This window comes from Anoplophora glabripennis, unplaced genomic scaffold (assembly GCF_000390285.2).
Source record: "Anoplophora glabripennis isolate ALB-LARVAE unplaced genomic scaffold, Agla_2.0 scaffold9, whole genome shotgun sequence".
NCBI classification, from domain to species: domain Eukaryota; kingdom Metazoa; phylum Arthropoda; class Insecta; order Coleoptera; family Cerambycidae; genus Anoplophora; species Anoplophora glabripennis.
Window position 1 is genome coordinate 2,193,268 of NW_019416258.1, and position 19,936 is coordinate 2,213,203.

Here is a 19,936-nt window from a genome sequence, read left to right on the forward strand (position 1 = left end):
ATTTTTCCGGGGTCCCTAATCACGAAACCGTAGTTCGTTTTACCCCGCAGCGACTCCCAGGGGTCATTTAAGGTCATGCCAAGGTCATTTTGAAGGTCAAGTAGAGAACTGACCGTCGAGAAAATCTGGAAAAATTCACAAACATGTTTCCGAGGTCACCGTGTAACCGTCGGCCATATTGGATCCGCCATCTTGGATTTGGAAACTATAAAAATCTAAATTCATATTCGCGATCAACGACCCTGAAAACCCCTATCTAAAAAAAATCAGACAAAACATTGAGTAGAAGAATGCACGATTGACCGTCGGCTATATTGGATCCGCCATTTTGGATTTGGAAACTGAAAATCTAACTTCATATTCGCGATCAACGACCCTGAAAACCCCCGAGTAAAAAAAATTCAGATATGCTGTAGAATCATATATGACTCAAAGGGTTAACTGACCTACTCATCGTAATTAGCAACCCCAAAAACCCTGTAAGGACCAGACCGCTTTGGGTGTTTCATTGTGGATCAATGTTGACCTGTGTTTAGCAAGATTCAACGAAATATCTTTTTTCGTATATTTTAAGCCACACAGTGGCCTTAGGTGTGGTTTTTTGATCTTGGTGTCATTGAGACTTTTTTTCAGCAAGCTGAAACCTACCTCTGCAAAATTTCAACGATTTACCAAAAGACCATTTTCCATATATTTTGTGCGGGGTCCTTTTAAGAGTATAAATTTTTGAGTTTAGAGATGATTATAGATTACATATAAAACTGTCATTACAGCAGATTTATGTGAACACTAATTAAGCATCTTTTAACACACACACTTCACTAGACAAAGATTACAGGTTTTTTTATATTCATGCAAACCTCTCCTGTATTGGAAATTTGACATACAAATTGAAACTTAAAATTTATATTTTTAAACTTAAATCCTTAAAAAATTGACCTGGAGATTGGGATGTATGCTGTAGATCTCAAAATTAGTAGCCATCTAACAAATCGTTTATAAAAAAAAATTGAGAAAATTTGAAATTTTGTAATATGAATTCACATTTATCCATTTTGAATGTAAATGAGTTTGTTTTGCTTCCTTTTTTGAATTGTGTACATAACACTAATCTATTATATTGTCTAACAAGACGTCACTGCAAGTCTGACAAACATGCAGTATATGACGTGTGAATCGCAGTAGGCTTGGTTTTGAGTTGATATTTTTGATATACATGGTCAATATAACTGAACTATCGAACAAAATGATTCCAAATTAGTCCACTGTAAGCAGTTAGCCACAATAACCAAAGTTGTACTATACAAACTCCAATGTAATAATTGAAGTATTTAAGTTATTTCGTTATGGGAATCAAGTGGACCTGGCGGCATATCTTACAACCGATACCACATGGGAAGGGTTAATTATGTATCCCAGGAACCCGTCTCCTGAAGCCAACAGACACGATACCCGAGGTGACGATGGATCAGCGACTTACGTGGAAACCACACATCATGGAGACGGTGACGTGGGAAGGACCACAAGGCTTAGCTCTATCCCTTACTCAAGGGTAGCAACCCCCTTAGCCTAAGAAATAAACGAACACTTATCGAGGTGGTAATTCAACCGCAGCTATTCTATGCCTGTGCGGAGTGGGGACACCCGGCAAAAAGTAATCTAAAGTCAATCCAGGCTGTGGAAAACAGCCCTTCGCACGATAAATTAATTTCATAAACATATTAATGAACATTTTTTTTTCCAACTTTTATATAATCTCTTGCTAATCTTAAAATAAGCATGTGTAGATTTGCTATCAAAGGTTAGGATTAAAATAAAGATGACTCAATTATATAACTTCAGTTTATTTATGTAAATATAAATACAACTTATTTCTATAATTAAGAATTAAATTTATAGAATACACAATTTCAAATCAGACTTTTCTTGAATATATATAAAAAACAGTAATTGAATAATGAAAGATAAGTATATTACATTAGATAGAAAAATTGAGCTAGACTTCCTGTAAATTTAACTACTAATACTTATTATATTTACATAATGTAGACTATGTCAATTTTGGTCACGAATGCAAAAAATATTACCTTTCTTCATAATATAGTTTTAGACAGATTAAATAGGAAAAGGCACTGATTAATCCAGGTGCGGTCTATGAACATAATTTTGGTTATTTGGGCAGTATTTTATCACAAAATGGCAGTTTTAATAATACAATTTGATCGTTCTGCCTATATTTTACCCAAAAAAATCTTAAAATAAAATTTATTTCGTTTGCAGAAATGAAACCATTTTAAAACCATGACCATGACGGTATTCACTTTACTGGAGTCTACAATTAGAAAAATTAATAAAAACGTAATATTAGAGATCATTAAAATAAAATACAATTTGAAAAGTTATACAAATCCAATATTTAACCCAAAATTTGGGATAAAGAATTTCACAAATTTTAAAATTGTATAAAATTAACATCGGTAAGTGTTGTTAAAGTTATTAAAATATTTTAAACGATGGTACAGGAAACAAAAACAATGTTCCCTATGTAAATTAATACTTTACAACTTAATTTTGATAAATCATAATATATTTGAAACAGAATGAAATTTACCCTGTATTCTTCACAGAAATCAATAATTTCATTTCTACAATGATCAATATAAATAAGTAAATAAATAAGATAGAAAAATAATGAACAATAAATGATTTCTTGGCAGTGAGTAAGTAGTATGTATAACAGCTAATAACAATTGAATGACGAATGATCTACGAAGCTACATTCAAATTACTTATATAACTTTCAAACTGCTACATAGCTACATTTACTTTCCCTACTAAAATAAATATATTGTATAAACATATTTATTACTTTTAGTAATGTATGTACAATCAACTAAATTATTTATGAGATCACTGTTTCTGGGTGTAACATCATAGCACAGGTGTAAAGAGTAAACGGTGTGGAATTTTCCATAAAAAATGGCGATATGTCTATACAACTATCTATATTTTCAAATTAATCTCGGAAAGCACTATACAAAGTATATCTGTCTTCTTTATAAAAAAAATCACAGCAATTTTCAGGTGACACCTGTGCTAAAAATATAGCCTATCCAACTTACGAGGAAAACATATCGACAGTAATATGTACACAATTAAAATAAAACCTTTATTATAAATTATCACGCTTGGTTTTTTTTTACATGAGAAGCTATATAACAAGCAGTGTTAATATTAAAGTTGTACATCCGTTACGAGTGGCAGTGGTAGCTGACTTTAATAGCCATTGAATCATATAATTAACTATACAGGTCGATATTGTTCTGGAGCGGAATTTATATTAGAGTGTAACACAAAGTTGTTGTAAACTTCGCATAACTCCTGCATTTTATACTCCTCTAGGCAAACGAAGCCTTCGAGGTTCGGAGACTGTTTACGCGCACAATCCATGCAGTGTACCACGTGTCTCTTTTCTTGTTCTCTTATGAATAAAATATTGAAGACTTCAATCTGAAAAAATAAAAACCATTCTGTTTCCCTCCTCTACAGATTTCATCATAAATGCTACAACAGGGTTCCAACTCATTCACCAAAATCAATATCATTTAACGTGTTCATCAAAAAACAGTTTTAATTTTTGAATTAATGCACAAATAACAAATTTTCTTCCATTCTAATGCAGATTTTCTATAAAATGGAGTTAGTTTGAAACTGAATCTACTTTATGTTGTGCAGAAATTTGTAATTTGCCGCATTACAAGACGGCAATGTAAATTATAAATTTTTTTACACTAAAAAGTAATTTAAGTCCATTTTATAGAAAATCTGCGTTAGAATGGAGAAAAATCTGTTATTTGTGCATTAATTCATATTTAGACAAACTATGTTATATATTCTATAAAAATGTATTGCTGGTTGGCTATTTGCTATAGAGCCCTCTTAGGGTAAATTATTAGCAACTGCATCATCTGCATTTTTCATCTTGAACTGGCTTAATTGTGACTTTTCACGTAGCAAATAGGGCAACTTCCACATTTTCTGTCAGGATATAGTAATCCCACTTTTTAAGTTAGAATTAGTGTAATCCCAACATTATATAACTACCGATTTATGTAATCTCGATTTTTTCACCTTCAACTTTTAATCTCAAAACTGGTATAACTTTTTATGTGAGGATTAAAATAACAGCATTTTATATATTTTTTGTCACTTTCTTCAATTTTCTGTAAATATCTCAAAAGCTCAGCTTTTCATAGATTTGAATGGGAACCCTAATTTTACCCGAAAGCAATTTTCAATTGGAATGAATAAAAAAGCACTTACTTCACACTGTCCACAGTAATGTGAGGCCTCATTTTTGCCCCTCCCATGGAATTTAACTTCTACACCCCTGTTTTTCACGAATTCCAGTATCCTACAACATTTTGTCAGGGTCCGTAGCAAACAATTTCTGAAAGACCATTACTGTTAACACACAATTCGTCAGTCGATTTACTGTTCAACTTACTTTATCAATTCAAACAACTTCTTGTCGGAAACCTTGATATTCCTCGCCAGATTCCAAGACAAGTGGAGCATCGGAACGATAGACTTAAAGCTTTGCAATTTATTCCACTCGTATCGTTCAATGGCGAGTTGGTATTGCCTTGCTGTGAGGGGTCCAACATTCCAGGCTATATTATTGCACCATCCTACGGCTTGCACCCAGTGGACGCAACCCGCATTGACCCATACGAGATCACCAGGCCTCTGCAAGAAACGATACACGGGTATGTTCGCATTGTAGAGGTCCTCCAAGACTGGCCACCATGAGCCGTGGAGGTAATTAATTTGGTTCTTCTCGCAGAGAGCGCAGATGGCACCCCAGTAAGCATCGGGAACTGCAAACCATTCACAATCGCCTGGTCCAATGTTGATGTTTATTGAACAGAAATTGTTGTTCTCCTGGTGGCCCGGTGTCCGACTTCCAGGGACCTGGTAATACATAATTTAAGAAATGAGGATATAATCTTTTGTAGAGTTTTCAAAATTCAAGTATACTAATTAATATTAAATAAACTTAACAGTATAAATAATTAAAACCAGGACATCCTTCTAAATTTTTTTTGGAATATTCAATTCAAACGAATTTTTTTCATATACAGGGTGTTCTCAAAGTAAAGTCATTTATTTTAACAGCTGGTAGAACTCATAAAAAAAAGTTGATGGACCTAGTTGTTGGGTCGTTTTCGACAACTTCTAAATTTCTTCATCGATCTCCACCATTTCGCGTGGAGAAGGTCTTCCAGCGTGTCCTCCTCGTTGTTCCTTTAAATACCCGGTGTCGCGGAGTCTTATAACTAAATTTACAAACATCCGCGGAGCCGGATGATTTCGTGCAGGAAACCTTTCTGTGTACAAGTTAACATGCTGTGGCTGCATTTCGTTTACACTCCCCATAAGTTGATATGTCCACTAGTTCATTATTTTCATAAACATGTGCAATTTTTATTGCACAAAACACCTACAAATCAAAAATAATATTACGCACTATTGTACGAATTATTTAGCACTGTTAAATCGAAAAGCGTACTCAAAACCGTGCGACTACAAAACAAGGCATACCCAGTATCAGTAATAAACAAACGATGTATGTTTTTACAACGGAGTGGTCAAAAATGACAATAAATCAAGTTTGTATTATAAAGTTTTTAAATTTAATTTTTTTAAAATAATTTTTAATTGCTTATAATAATTACAACTTATATATAAACGATTTTTGGTAAATTGACTTTATTTTACCAGCTGTTAAAATAAATGACTCAACTTTGAGAACACCCTGTATAGTAATAAGTAGCCTTATGATGATTCGGTTGGTAATTCATGGCCTGCTCTGACTTTTTTTGTGGAAGCAATTTATCAGAAAATTACATTAGGTATTTTTTTAATTAAATATCTGGCTCAGTAACCATCATAGGGCTCTATAGCAGATAGGCAACTAGCAATACATTTTTATAGATTTTATTACACAGTTTGTCTAAATATAAATTAATGCTAATGCAGATTTTCTATAAAATGAACTTAGTTTGAAACACAAATTACTTTTTGTTGCAAAGAAATTTGTAATTTGCTGCTTTTGAACAAGTCGGATCATAAATTACAAATTTCTTTACAACAAAAAGTAATTTGAGTTTCAAACTAACTCCATTTTATAGAAAATCTGCATCAAAATGAGGGAAAGTCAGTTATTTAATAATAAAATCTATAAAAATGTATTGCAGGTTGTCTATTTGCTATTTGCTCTTAATAAGCATCATCTCAGTATCTTCCATTTTATCCACGCAGTAAATTTTTTTAATGCTGATTAAGGGTATGTAGCCATATTCTTACAAAAAAAGGTCATAGACTGTCAGTAAAAATTGATTTGACGAATCGAGTAATCAGATTTCGATCTTTAAAGAGTAGGTAGTAGAAATTGTTTAAGATTTTAAATAAAAAACAGAATATGTGAATGCATTTTCTGAAATCAGAGCTGGGCAAAATACTTTCAAAATGTATTTAAAATAGAAACTACAAAATACTAGTACGAAAGTATTTTAAAATACTTAAAAACAAAATACTTCTTTGGCAAAGTATTTTAAATATAAATTACTTAGTATTTAAAATAGTATTTTAAGTATGTTGAATAGTAAATACAGACTGTTACAAATTTGCTTCTCACTACAGGGATCTCGGAAACGGTAAGAGATACGAAGTAGCTTAAATGGGGCCACAGTTGCATAATCAGGGGACCAACATAATGCCTCTAAATAATCAAGGCTAACATGATTAGTTTTCAAAATATTTGCAAAAAAACGAAATTTTGGAAATCCCTTTTTATCTCATTTCAGCTTCGTTTGAGGTGATATTGAAAAAAGAAGAATACTTTCTCCTGGCAACTTTTTGCCTTCTATAGAATGACATAATCAATTTTTATCTGTAAAGTTTTGTTTCGGAAATTTTATTACATTTTTTTCAAACCTTCATGACCCCGAATATTGTACTGCCTCAGCCCAAACCAGATTCAGGCGTTTTGGCTCGAAAAGTACATCTTCAATGTAGTTGTTCCAAATTTATCTAATTTTTTTTGTTTACATTTTTGTTGATTGTGTACTCTATATGTTGTTAGACCCTGTGAAATCCACCTAGTTATTTAAACTATTACCATCACACGTTACAATAAAACATTATTAGTTTTAATCCCGTGCTCAGTTATTTCTAGGTTTCTCGAGTGCTCAAAATTCAAACAAATTTCGATCTAATTCTTTTCAGGATATTCATACAAATACATCTGACATGCTCTTTCACAGTTGCAGTTACAAGAATAATAAATTCCGCTCATATTGTGCTTCTCTTCATTTTCAACATTTGCCAAAACGGAAACGTTTTTGAACATTTACTGTAATTCTTTAAAGTATAATATTCATTTGGAGTATTGGTTGTTCATATGCATTTTGAAGAATTAATTTGTCATAATAAAATTGAAATTGTAATGTTTCAATTTTGACGCAACAACTTTTCGAATTATGTATGACCAGGTGATGGAGATTAAAACTCTAATAATGTTTTATTGTAACGTGTGATGGTAATAGTTTAAATAACTAAGTGGATTTCACAGCGTCTAACGACACTTAAACAATAAACATAGAAATGTAAATAAATATTTTTAGATAAATTTGGAAAAAATGTGATAACATTTCCAGAGTCCTATTTAAAAAATGAAGTTGACAATGGTCCTGGAGAGACGAAAGGTTACATATAAAAATTGATTATGCCATTCAATAGAGGGCAAAAAGTGTTTTTCTGTTTTCAATATCACCTCAACGCTGAAATGAAAAAAAATGGATTTCCAAAACTCATCATGTTAGCCTTGATTTTTTAGAGACATAATGTTGGTCTCCTGATTATGCAACTTTACCCCCATTTAAGCTACTTTGTATCTCTTACCGTTTCCGAGATCCCTGTAATGAGAGGTGAATTTGTAACAGCCTATATATTGAAAATATTCATTAACAGTTTTTAAAATATTTTTGTTAAATATTAAATCTGAAACTCTTAAGATGGCAAAAAATATAATGTATGTGTAAGGTAAGCCCGATTTCAAGATCAAAAAATTTAAAAAAAACTATCCATGAGTCTGGAAACAATCAGTTTCATTTGGATTTACTGCGATGCAGAATATTTAATTCACTTGTAATTTTTTATTAGTTTTAGGATAGCCCGCTAATGATAAAAGAAATTAATTTTAAATTTTCATGATTGACTATTGATTTGACTAGTGACAATAGTGACCTAAAAGGTAGTAGACAGAATAGCAATAATGCAATGCACATTGCAGAATGCAGAGTAGAATGCGCAAAATCCAAGTGTGTTGTACCAGTCGCCACTCATAACAGGCAAAAAGTATTTGTTTTTGGTAGATATTTTGGGTATTTTAAATACTTCGAGCAATTTAAATACTCAAGAGCATTTAAATTGCTTTTAGAAGATTTTAAATAATTTTTTACACAAAATACTTTATTAAAGTATTTGAAATACACAAAATATTTTTGGGGTTACAACAAATTTATATTTAAAATAGTATATTGTATTTTTTTTGTCAAAATACTCCCAGCTCTGTTTGAAATTCTAAAAAAATTAATCCAAATCTTCTGAGTACTTCACAAATAACTGTTACTTATATTATGTTGTGAAATATAAGAATCCTAAGAATTTATTTCGAATTCTTTCCAATTTAATTTTAAAATTAAAGTATAGTACTACCAAATCCATATTACGCAAAATTTAGTCTACATGGTTATATAGTCCTAATCGATTTTTTTATAATGACTCATATTGCATTCATTAAAAAGTTATTTATTTTTGTCAACATCTCAAAAAACGATTTAGACCTTGTTGCAACAAAAAACTTTGAACCAGAACAAATCATTGCAGTAAGAGGTAAACCTGTAAGGGAAAACATTCCGCTTATAGCTAGCATGTAGAATCGGCAGTATGACAACATTGCCCATAAATAGCAAATATGTCAATTATTTTATTATCATCATAAACCGGGGCTATTATAATCGGTATTAGTCAGCCAAAATAAGCAGCCATTCGACAAACTTAAATTTTTTGCAAGGCTTGGCTTGTATTTTAAAATAAAATTTGAAAAAAATTCTTATTTCCAGTAGTTCAACACACTGTTAAAAAATATAACTCAGAAATCATTGTTTTATTTTCTGAAATTCAAAACTGAGGTTAATCTTCAATTTCTGCAGTGCGTCATTGCATTGGCCTCTCTGAATTTTGCCCATCTTTGGATTGTAGGTGCCTGGAATGGGTAATGGACTTACTAGTCTGATGTGGCAGCATGATTTTGTATTGCAGTTGACCAGTTCGAATTTCACATTTTTCGGAGAAGTTTTTATTTACCGAATTTCGAAACTGGTGTGATTTTTTCAACTTTGCAGTGTCTTCGTCGGATGCTCTGCTGACAGAGAAGTCTTTATTTTCCAAATTTCGAAACTGGGGCGACTTTCTTGTGGGGGGCAATTTGGGTGCTCTCAGACATTGGTTCCAATTGGAAAGTTGAACGAAAATTTGAAATCCCTTCGGGACTTGGCATACAGTTCTTTCTAAAGAAATTATCACCGAAGCAGATATTTTTTTTAGATGTTGCTTTCAAAATTTCAAATACCTATCATTTTAAGCTCAATAATGTGACAATAATTAGGTTTTTCATATTATGGGGGGAATTCAGGTTAAAAATTAACATTGCAAAAAGAAATGATTTACAGAATAAGAATTTATGTAAAAAACTTACTTTCATATAAAGCTGTACAGTATTCATTCCTAAGATCACATGTCCAACGTGTGACAGCATATTGGCCGCTGACACGACTCTGGCAAAAGCTGGTAACTTCATCAATTCCTGCAACTGTGGCCTCCATTTACGTTCATCTGATAGGTCAACATTAGTTCCGAACCTTATTAAAATCGTATACTGAATCAATAATTCAATTAAACGCAAACAGCAGAAACTTACTTTAGGGTTTTCTGTTCTTTACAACTCTTTGTGTTAGAAGACGGAGGAATGTTCATGTTAATTTTTCTCCTTTTTCCGCCACAATGCGTTGAATCCTTCGAATCGGAATCGGACAAACCACTAGCTGCTTTCTCTCGCTCCTCCTGTAAAAACATATTTCAATCGATAAATTAGTTGTTTGTAATTAGTCCAAATTACCCTTAGACTTTCCTTGAAACTAGAAGCTTGGTATTGAGCATATCTGGCGATGGTGGTGTGAGATCTATGAGATATACACGCCCAGACCTTCTTCCCCGTTTGGGGGTCCCAGTTTTCATCGGAAGGTTGTTGTATTTGCGTTCTCACCTCCACGCTATGATCGGGGTTCGCCTCTACTAACGTTTTCGTTGAGAATAAGCCGAGGTCAAGTTTTAAAGCCGAGGCCAAACCCCGTACCACTGCGATGGGGTGCTTGAGGCAAAATTCTTGCAATTGGGGACTGAAAGCGTGCTTTTTATTATCCAGGTACACTGAAGGGGTTGGGGGTAAAAGCTGTTGAGAACTCAGTTTGACTAAAGGGGGATCCGGGGGCGTGGGAGGCGGAGCGGTATCTGATATGATTGATCCGTTAATGTCGCCATTAACAACTTCACTCCTGGAATAAAACCATATAATTGTATGTATTTGTATTTAGGTTTATATCTCTTGTAGTAATACGTACTTGCACAATTTAATAACAGTTTGAGCATCCATGTCGATGGTGTATTCGATATTGGATCTTTTTTCGATTGAGTGAAGAGAATCCAGGTCCCATGGTGGTTCAGCTTTTACTGTTAGTATGCTATCTTGGATGGGGGATTTGATTTTCCTTTTTGGTTCCGGAGGCATTTCTGATTTTGCGTCGATGTTAGAAGGAGAGAATGGTCCTGATGATAATGTGTTTGTGGTAGTATTATTATCTGAAAAAATACTAATCAGTCACTTTTGTCTTATTTGTATATGTTCTTTCCATACTTTTTTAAAACAGGCACTTCATTAAAGAAATATAGTACTTTTAACACTTTACACTTTTTTAATTGGTGTGATAAATTTTTTGTGATAGTTTTTTTCTCTACACTAAGACCAGTTGTTTCTGTCTCAGCATTTATTTAAAAAATATTACATTTTTTCTTGAAAACTTGCTTTATCCAAAAAATATGAACTAATGAAACAACTGTATTTATGAAAAAATATCTTAATAAACAAAATTTTTAGATGTTATTGCTTAGATATTTAATCCATGCCAATCCACAAAAATCACAAAATTGATTTGTTTCATGCAAAAATTAGAAACACCATGTTTGAAAAACTTAGGTATTACAAAAATATATTTTCTAAATTAAATTTTAATTTCTAAGTTTTTCAAACAATAATTTTTAGAATAGATTAAGGAATACTGATATACCATAGAGTGGTGTTGTATACCTACCAGTGTGTGTTTATGTGTTCTTACCCTTATTATAGACAAAATGTGTGAAGTGGTAAAATAAACATATTTTCTCTTATTTTTCGATACAATAGTGGGTCCACTTAAGAAAAAAAAATTGAGTAAGTACTATAGACTAAGAGCCGGATAGGAAAATTTTCCTAATCATTTTAGGCACCGTAAGAGTCTATGACTTAAATACTACAACCTAAAAGAAAACATTTGAGCACTATGCCGTCAATTCTCCGTGGCGCATGGGTTATCAGCGGAAAATTAAACTTTCCAATTTTGGGCCGGGTAAATTAATTAAATAGAAATTGACGGCATTTCGACCCAAGACAGATATCACAAAAATAAGACATAAAAACCTTATGCCGTACAAAAATAACGGTTCTGGGAAGAATAAAAAATTTTAATTTTCCAAATATTTTCACTAATGTAAAAATTATAGAAAACTGTACGGCGTGCCTGATTTTAAATAATGATATTTATTTGAAAGTTACATTTTACTATGCCGTATGAATGCATTGGCTCTAAGGGCTTTTAACCCTTGCTCAACCCCTACCTTTTATGTAGAATAAGGAAAATTATTAGGGGCACCCTAAAATAAAAAAATTTATACCTCCAGTCATTATGACGTACATTTTTTATGGCACATGAGGTCACAGTAGGGAAATGAATTTTCCGCTCAAGGGGTGGAAATTTTAGTGAAAAGTTCCTGTACGGCATTTGTGCCATTTTCGAATTCATTAAAAATTAACTATAAAAAAAATATTGCCATATAAATATCCTGGCACTAAAGGGAAAAAAAGGCCCAAAAGTTCCAAAAAAACGTTTGCATATAACTGCAATTTTTTTCCATGCAAAAGTTTTTAATATGTGTACGCACATCTACAATTCAATTTGTTTGTTTTGCCAAAATTTATTTTTTATTATTATACATTTTTTGCATTGAAAAAGATAAATTCTAAAACATATTGTTAACATAATTTAGTTTAACATTTTTATTGGCTTACCTACTTGGAATTTACAAAACACTATCTCTTTTCATTTTATTGTTTATACAATTTATGCATATTTTATTTGTATATTCCATGTAAATGTAACGGCAATATAATTCATCATTATTTAACTCCCTTCATAATCTGCAATGAATGCCGTACAGGAATTGTTAATTATTGAGAATAGTAAAATTGAGATTTTAAATTATTTAAATATTTTTTTATAGCATTCAATGAATGTTCCATAAAAAATGTACGGCAATATTATTTTTTATTATCATTTGATGGTGTTAATGTTATGGGGTAAATGACTTACAGGAATAGATAATTTCATAATATAGTGAAAATGCCTTGGAAAATCCTAGAGATGGTCACTTTTCGGAAAAATGTGTTACGGACATGTCCATTGGACATGTCGATGAAATGTCCGCTAATGTCGGGAAAAGTACTTTTGACCTTGAATCTAATAAAGTACCTAGGAGCGACTTCATGTTTTCACAGGTCACTGCTTGAGGGTACACAAAGCAAAATGCATATTAATTTTATTCTAATGAATATGTGTCGATATATTTTACTTATTACCTACCTTTAGACTTTTTTATAAACTGGTTTCTAATTTTCCCCGGATAGCCAATACACTTATTTAAATGTTTTTCCATCCTACTGGAAATCTTAAAAATTGTTTTTGAGCAAAGTTACATTTATAATGATTTTTACTCAATTCAGAAAAATATAATCAAACTGTTGATTTTGGCGTCATATTTCATTTATAAACTATTTGTGTATTAAATATTAAATTAAGGAACAACTGATTACTATTTACTAATCGTTAATTATGCCAAAAATAATAAAATATGGAATTATGAATGCAACAAATAATTCCGCGCATACGCATATAACTTTTCAATCTTGAAAAGTGTCCTCAGGACATATCCACTTTTCACGACATGTCTGATGGACATGTCCAGCTGACATGTCCGCGGCACATCTTTAGAAAATCCTACTAATTATGGAAAAACCTGAAATTAAAAATAGACGGCATCCACGATTTTGTTAATATTAACCCGTGAATAATTTAAAACAGTAATAAAATTGAAAATATATAGTACTATAATAGCTGTCAAATGGATTTTCCAAATTGCAAAAATGATAAACAATTTTTTTTATTCACGGCCAATTGTTTTTTTCTGGTGCCAATAATTTTGTACGGCACTTTTGTATAAGACTATAAAGTGGAATAACTTGCTTCCGAAATTTATGCCGTTCAGGAAATAATGATTTTTACCCAAAGAAAAATGGCGTTAACTTCAGAGCACTCACAATTATGTAATAAATTTTTTTTAGCCAAATATTTTGTACAGCACTTATACTTTTCATTATTTTAGACTAGAGCATAGTAAAACTATGAAATCGGTGCCATACATTTTTCAAAAATTTTTTGGAATAGGGGTTGAAATGAGAAAATTTGCATCAGGGTAAGAGCTCTTAGAGCCAGTGCATTCGTACAGCATAGTAAAATATAACTTTCAAATAAATATCCTTATTTAAAATCAGGCACGCCGTACAGTTTTCTATAATTTTTACATTAGTAAGAATATTTGGAAAATGAAAATTTTGTATTCTATCCAGAACCGTTATTTTTGTACGGCATAAGGTTTTTATGTCTTATTTTTCTAATATCTGTCTTGGGTCGAAATGCCGTCGATTTCTATTTAAATAATTTACCAGGCCCAAAATTGGAAAATTTGATTTTCCACTGACAACCCATGTGCCACAGAGAATTGACGGTGTAGTGCTCAAATGTTTTCTTTTAGGTTGTAGTGCTTAAAATGATTAGGAAAATTTTCCTATCCGGCTCTTAGTCTAATAGATATTACTGAAATAATACAGACCGAACACTAGGGTATATAGTAAATTATGATAAAAGTTTGACTACAGTTGTATTTAACTTTTTACACCGTTTATTTTTACCTTGAAAATGAAGACTGATTTCATTATTAGTCTCAATTTATTTTACTATATTTAAAATTTTTATTGATTCTCAGTGTATTACTTTTATAAAAGATATTGTTCAAAATATTTTCTGGTGATAATAACACCTTGTAATCCTCTAAAATAGTACTTGAACAACCAAAAAAAAATAATTTAAAATCAGATTGCTGTAAATAAACAAAGTTATTTTAAAGAGATAGAAACTAAACTTATGGGTGTATATAGTTGGTCATTTAAAGGGTAGCCATAATAACGAAAAATTCCTCTGTAGTTTGTATGGAACAAATTTTAACAAAAAAAGTGCTGAAAACGGTACAAAGTAACACCCCTCTATGATATTATAATTTTGCAGATAAAATTTTTCACTGATATTTAGATTAAATCAGGAATATACCAGAATGTTGACTGATCCAGTGGATATTTAGTACGAGGGTGATTCAAATATAAACGAGAATGTCGAGGTGGACATCTTAAAAGGGCACAGATCGGCTCAGGTACGGACAGGGAACGTTGGTAGGGATAGGACAAGTGGGGAATCGCAGTCGACACGGCCGTAAGACCGTCAGCCAAGTAGTGGCAAAGATGAGCGAGAAAGGAGTACACCCATTTGTTGCGCAACGGATTATCATAAAATTTTTGACGCGGGAGGGGGTTCGCTGAAAACACTCTTTCACAACCCCGTGTGTTTTTTTTGGCACAAAGCCTTCTCTGAAGGACGTGAGAGGGTTGAAAATGAATCCCACGATCGGTGATCCAGAACCAGCTTAACTGGAGAACGAGCGTCGGCTGACAGTCGTAGAAATCGCATGTGAAGTGAAGATCAGTGTCCGGAGAATCCGTGATGAGCTTGGTTCGTCAAAAGTGTCGGCTCGTTGGGTGCCATGCCTTCTCTTGAGGGACAGAAGAATGTTCGTCTTGACATCTGCGAACAGCATTTGCAACGGTACCGTACTGAAGCAGGAGACGCATTTCTCGACCATATAGTGACTTGCGATGAGACTTGGGTCCACTTTTACTCCCAAAAGTAAGCAAGCAAGCATGGAATGGCGAAAAAAAGGAGAGGCTGCTCCAGTCAAAGTCAAATCATGCTCGTCAGTGGGTAAAGTTCTCGCTACAGTTTTGTGGGGCTCAAAAGGAATCCTTCTGATGGATTTTCTACACGAGCAGAGAACAGTTAATGCTGGTTACTATTGAAGACTTCTTGAGCAGGTTAGGGCTGCAACCCATGAGGAACGTCATTTTGCTCCACGATAATGCACGACCTCATACGCCACACCAAACCACATCCTTCTTTCTACAGTGACGGAATCAAAAAGCTTCCAATCAGGTGGGAAAAATGTGTTTTAAAGGAAAGTGATATGTAGAAAAATTAGACATTTTTCATGAATTTATTCTCGTTTATATTTTAATGACCCTCGTAATTAAAGCATGGAAATACCTTAAATCAATAAAAATGTAGGTGGGACTTCAACTTTGATTTGTTATTCGCAACAAACACCCTTCCATTTCACGAATGATGCAATGATTTCCCCTTTACCGCCGTTTTAAAATATCTATAGAATCAAAGTCACTTACCATTAGCATTAGTAGAATCGGCTTCCTCTTTAACATCAATATCATCAGATCCGAAATGTTTCAACAAATTTTCAGCCAATGTGGTAGCAAGATCTTTTTGTGAAAGCAAATCTTTAAGGTCCTCTTCTAGATTCTCATCCAAGTCTGGCGCGTGATGTCCAGAAGAGGATATGAAGTCCCTGGGTCCAACAATAGGATTGGGTTGAACGAGTTTATCGCTTATCGTTGGTGAGTAACCTTTGGCAGTGCTATGTGGCGAACCGTTCTGTCCAAACGAAGTATTATTATTGTAAGCAGGTGGTGTAGGTGCTGATCTACTAACAGGTGTATTGAGTGCAGGCCTCTGATTATTGCGTAACTGCTGATTCTGCTGCATTAACCGGTACTGATGTTGTAGTTGTTGCATAAGATTTTGTTGGGCAGGTGTCAATGTGTTTACATTTTGTTGCAAGTGGTTCAACAGTTGTAACTGCTGCGGAGTGAGATTGTATGCAGGTTGAGGTGCTGGTTTTTGATCGGGTTCAGTTTTGAAGCGTTTGCTTGCAACTCCGACTCCTCCACTCGGAGATGGGTAAGGTGGTGGAGGACCTTGAGGTGTGGAACCGCTGTAATTTTTTTGGAAGCCTTGTGAGGAACCATTTCGTGTAGATTGTGATGAATTTTGCTGCTGTCTTGAGGACATCTCTGCCGATATGGGCAGATTCCAAGCCTCTTCAATGGAAAGCAACTGCCTTCTCCTATAGAAATAATTTCTTTGTAAAATGTTTTAATATATTCCGGTAAACTGTTGCAATATTTACCTTTAGGTTTCAAGAAAACTTATTTTTCCTCCTCAAAAATTTTTATTTTCTTAATTATATTTAAGTACGAAAAAATGAAATTTTATATAACTTTACTTTGTTAGTTCATTTGGTACTTTATAAAAACTTTATAAATTTTTTTATAAAAATAAATGTAGGCAAAAATTGATTATAAGTTGGGAAAACTTAAGTGTTTTGAAATAGGTACTGTAATATTGCTCTTTGTTTTTATCGCTGCTTTTCATTCATACTTCTAAAACAGTGCAACGTAAAGTGCTATTTACCTTGTTTTACAATTTAAGGAGGGCTAGTTATATTGAAGCTTTTTGTGAATGGTGTATTTGGAGTTTGCTGCTGCTATAAAAAATGAATAAAAGTAACTCTTAAGAACTAGAACATATTACTGTTTATCTGAAAAGGATAGTGCTGCATAAATAATTCCTAATGTTTATTTTGAATTGTTTTTTACATATAAATTTATTGAGCCTTTAACTTTTTTAATGCACTACTTTATTTATCTTTAATAAATTTCTTATATATTTACAAAATCGTTATATTTTTAAGGGTGTTTTAATTTTCTATAAGGGTTCCCTCTTGAAATACTAAATTCAAATTGCGTATATATGTTTAACATATATGTTTCGTATTGCCTTAAATAAGGGTGCCCTAATTAAACAGAAGTCCCACATACATGTACAAATTAGTTTTTGTACGTATTCTTTTCCACTTATCACGTTTTTTTTTTATAGCTAAGGATGTAAAAAGGTTCACACCATGCAAAATTAATAGAATTCCTTTAATCACATTTTAGTCTCAGCTGTATAAAATATCATTCATCTCAAGTATGTCTCAGGCATAAAAAGCAAAATAACATATTGGATTATATAAAAATATTTGTATAGATTCTTAAAAATATAGTACCTAAACACGAAACATTGACACAAAAGAAAATTAATGGTAAAAACACAAACATAGTTGTACATAATATAAGTATGAATTTCATTGTTTCGTGTCAGAGGTAGTAAACACAAAATACTAAATTTTGTTACAGCTCAGTCTTCATGTTAAATTTTACTTACTGTGATGTGACGCTAGGCATTGGAGCGTTTGCAAGGTGAGTTTGCAAAAAATTAATACGTTGTGTTAAATGTGGGTTCATTCCCACTTTTTGTAAGCAAATTTTTGGTAACTTAATCGAATTCGTAGCTTCCTCCGTTGAACCTCTATTCGACAAACCACGGCTGGAGTTTAAATAACAGGCATAAGCGTCTCTAGCTTGCAAAGAATTCTCATATAATATGCCCAAATTTGCCCAAGCAGCAGAATGGCATTTATCAAGTTGAACGGCACATATATACGCTTGCAGAGCATCCATAGGCTGGTTTTGTTGTTGATAGAGAACACCTATACTGCACCAGGTGTCGGCGTTTCCCTCAGATTTTTCCACAGAGTTTCGATATGCGATGAATGCGTCATGCACTTTTCCAATACTTGCATAACAGCGTCCTAATAGATACAGTGTTTGGCCAGAAAACTGGTCGGCTTCGTTTGCTCTTTGCAAACAGTGTATGGCTAGGGGTATTCTTTGGTTTTTTTCACCTAGCGATTCCTGGCAGTGGTACAACCAACCTAACTGTCGAAAAATTTCTGCTTTCAAGGGCTGGCTTATCGTTTTGTCTTTCAGGAGGGCCTCGTATCTATCTTTCGCAATTTTTACTCTTCCTTGTACTTCAAATAAGTGGGCAATGTGAAATTTAACTGAAAAAGATACATTTAAAAAATACAAAATAATGAATAGGTGTCTTGAAGTGGCGGCTGATGAGAGTCAAATTGGTAATTTTTTTTTAGGGGACATTCTTTAGACCCTGAGCTCTTGAAAGGAGCTGCTCGTAGATTTGCAAAATATTTATTTCTTTTAGTTACAGTATTACGTAGTTTGCAAAATTAAAGTAGTCGTAGGTATAAAATTAAAATTTAAGCATATGATTTTATCTGATTCATGAAAAAATATATACCTTGCACATATGAGCAGGCCATTATAAGATCTTAGGGTGGGTTACCCCATTTTGGTTCATGGACTTTATATTTTTTCTATCGTGACAGTTCTCTATGCAGGCCTAGAAATGATCCCTTAATAAAAAAATGTATGGGTCCTACGTTTTATGAACAAAATATGACCATTTTAGTTTTCATCAGCAACACTAGTGTTTTGCCTTCTCAAAATGTCTACACAAAATAAAACAATTTACTTCGTATCGATTCATTCGATATCGACTAATTTATTTACTTTAAAGTATTAGTAGGGCCTAAGCACCAACATGTGTATTATCCAGGAGGCAAAAGAAGTTTTGTTTTTCATATTAATATTTTTTTATTGTGTTAAAACCATAGATTCCATATTTGTACATTTTTAAAGTTATATCTGCAAAAATATAATTTTTCAAAAAATTAATTTATCCCCTTCTTACACCAGCCTTCAATTATGTTATCTGTACCTTTTTCTAATTATACTTACCCATGTAATTCAATAATAATACCTGTGTATCGAAGACTAGAATTATCGCGTTCTAGGTTAGATATTAGATACCGAACATGTCTTATTAGAACATTATATTTGTACCAGTTGAAAGTTATAGGTAGGTATTTGAAATAAGGAAACAAACTATAGAAATCGCAAGTGATAGGAGAGTTTGGATAAAAGGATTAAAGGAGGTATTTAAACTCCGACCTCCCTGAGGTGTTATCTGTTTCTGGAGAATGCATATGGACTAATACGGAGAAGATATTTCAAATTTTGGAAAAAAGATTTATAAATGTTCCTATGACATTATCTTATAATCTATTTTTAAAAAGCCTGCAATAATTACATAAAATTAGTAGCTAGAGTGTTGCAAGTTCTGACATTTAAAAACATAATTTTTGATGAAAAAAAAATCCGAGCAATTTTCAATGAAAAAAAAATTGTTTGTTATTTGTATTGTTTATTAATTTTAGTATTTTTTTAATTAAAGCTTAATTAAAAAATATTTTGAATTGATTTTAGGGATTTTTTAACATATTTTTTTAAAAGTTGGGTCTC

At 32.6% G+C, this 19,936-nt stretch overlaps 1 protein-coding gene across 3 annotated transcripts in view; it reads right to left on the reverse strand.

Annotated features, from left to right (window-relative positions):
* Positions 1-1,898: 1,898 nt before the first annotated feature.
* Positions 1,899-19,936, reverse strand: part of LOC108909357 (lysine-specific demethylase 6A) — a 72,575-nt gene continuing 54,537 nt past the window's right edge. For all 3 annotated transcript variants that reach the window (XM_018713678.1, XM_018713687.2, XM_018713695.2), the window contains 9 exons: positions 17,937-18,615; positions 16,058-16,794; positions 10,746-10,983; positions 10,244-10,679; positions 10,046-10,188; positions 9,824-9,986; positions 4,508-4,974; positions 4,324-4,450; positions 1,899-3,510 (listed from right to left, as the gene is read on the reverse strand). In XM_018713678.1, the coding sequence (XP_018569194.1) occupies positions 3,304-3,510; positions 4,324-4,450; positions 4,508-4,974; positions 9,824-9,986; positions 10,046-10,188; positions 10,244-10,679; positions 10,746-10,983; positions 16,058-16,794; positions 17,937-18,615 (3,197 nt within the window). In that variant the 3' untranslated portion in view covers positions 1,899-3,303. The remainder of the gene's footprint in view (positions 3,511-4,323; positions 4,451-4,507; positions 4,975-9,823; positions 9,987-10,045; positions 10,189-10,243; positions 10,680-10,745; positions 10,984-16,057; positions 16,795-17,936; positions 18,616-19,936) is intronic.